General features: G+C 32.7%; 1 protein-coding gene across 1 annotated transcript; it reads right to left on the bottom strand.

Annotated features, from left to right (window-relative positions):
* Positions 1 to 492: 492 nt before the first annotated feature.
* On the bottom strand, positions 493 to 992 carry Tsp_02031 (LIM domain-containing protein B). The gene is made up of 2 exons (XM_003377787.1): positions 821 to 992; positions 493 to 671 (listed from the first exon to the last, which is right to left on the bottom strand). Exons 1-2 carry the CDS (start codon positions 990 to 992, stop codon positions 493 to 495), a joined length of 351 nt encoding a protein of 116 aa, XP_003377835.1.
* Between the last annotated feature and the right edge of the window lie 562 nt (positions 993 to 1,554).

Below are 1,554 nucleotides of genomic sequence, written 5' to 3'. Positions count from 1 at the left end.
AATGCTGACGTTACGTGTTAACTCGCAATTTCACTTAATTTTACGCATGATTTCACGCATATGCCTTTGACAAACATTGTTCGCGTTTCTCGTCACATCACATATGTTGGTAAAGGCGATTTTAATACAAAGGAAAAATGCACAATTGACAAATTGTTCACATGTGTTCACATCATGTATGCTTACTTTTGTATAGTTTTCAGCAAAATCGTTTTTCACCAAGAATTGATTATAAGCTGGCAGTTTGTAAAACAAAATAACCTTCAAGGGAATTGTATTTTTAGGATAGGGCAAGATGAACTTGCGTTTTTCAGTTAAATATAAAATCATTTTTTCTGAAAATATCGGGTTCACAATATTTTCAAATAAATATGCTAGTTCAATAAATCAAGTGAATTCATTTTTTAATATTATCTATAATTAATATTATGGGGGAGGGGTTAAGTTTGGTAAAGTTAAAACACAGTATATTAAAAGAATAAATAAGGTGTATTAGTATTTCGGTGACGCAGCTCTGTATGGGTAATGCCTGACGCAGTATGGTTTTTGATTATAAATTAAATACTGCCAATTCAAAAATGGCTCATCACAAACTGAACATGTGAAACATTCTTGGTGCCACCGTTTGCCCATCGCATATACCGTGCGCAAATCCAGTGGAAGTTCGCAAGCTGAAACGAATGAAATTTTCATAAGCCATAAATATGATAATTTATCAAATTGCTTTTTTGTATAAAACAAATAATATAACCTTCGCATTTTAATTTTTTGTCACAGTTCAGACAAAGTATTTTTCCATCTTGCAGCTCGCACATTTCACCTCCATTTAAATGCATCTTATAACTGCTGCAAATGATGTGATCGCAGTGATAAATTCGATCGAAAGCAAACGCCGCTTCATTGTTTTCAATTGATATTTTGCAATAAGAACAGAGCGGCTTTTTATTCTTCTCCGTTCTATGCATATTTTCATTCATAACTCTCAACCTCATGCTTTCAATAAGAAAATGATCAATTGAAATTAAACAAATCTTTAGTTTAAAAACATTATTTTAAACATCCACCACAGCGCCGTTGTGAATGTTTAAATTGTTTAATATTACACGCTTATATATTGCGGCAAATGTTTTGCTTCATTTGCATTTCATTTGCTGCCCATAAAAATTATCATTTATTTAAACTGAACTATATAATCTTATCAATGTTATCGATGAAATCTTGTATGTAAATTCAATTTCAGCTAAATATGATTTAACTTGATTTATTGCTGAATTAAATAAACAAAATCAGTTGAAACAACTGAAACAAATTTATTATTATCGTAACAACAATTTGAAAAGCGAATTTCCACTAATAAGAGCGATAAAAAGCAACTTACGCTCGACGTTCAAATGTTCAACCAAGCCTGCAAATCACTTTTCGACTTTGCACATCGATCAGTCAACACTTCCACCCCTGCACTTGTTACAGCACGTCATCTTCGATGCGCATGCATTCCACGAAATCTCTGGCACATCGACCAATCTGATGGAAATACAAACCTGGGTTCGACTG

The sequence above is a fragment of the Trichinella spiralis genome, assembly GCF_000181795.1.
Source record: "Trichinella spiralis strain ISS 195 chromosome Unknown Scfld4, whole genome shotgun sequence".
NCBI lineage: Eukaryota > Metazoa > Nematoda > Enoplea > Trichinellida > Trichinellidae > Trichinella > Trichinella spiralis.
This window is presented reverse-complemented; position numbering and strand designations above follow the sequence as displayed.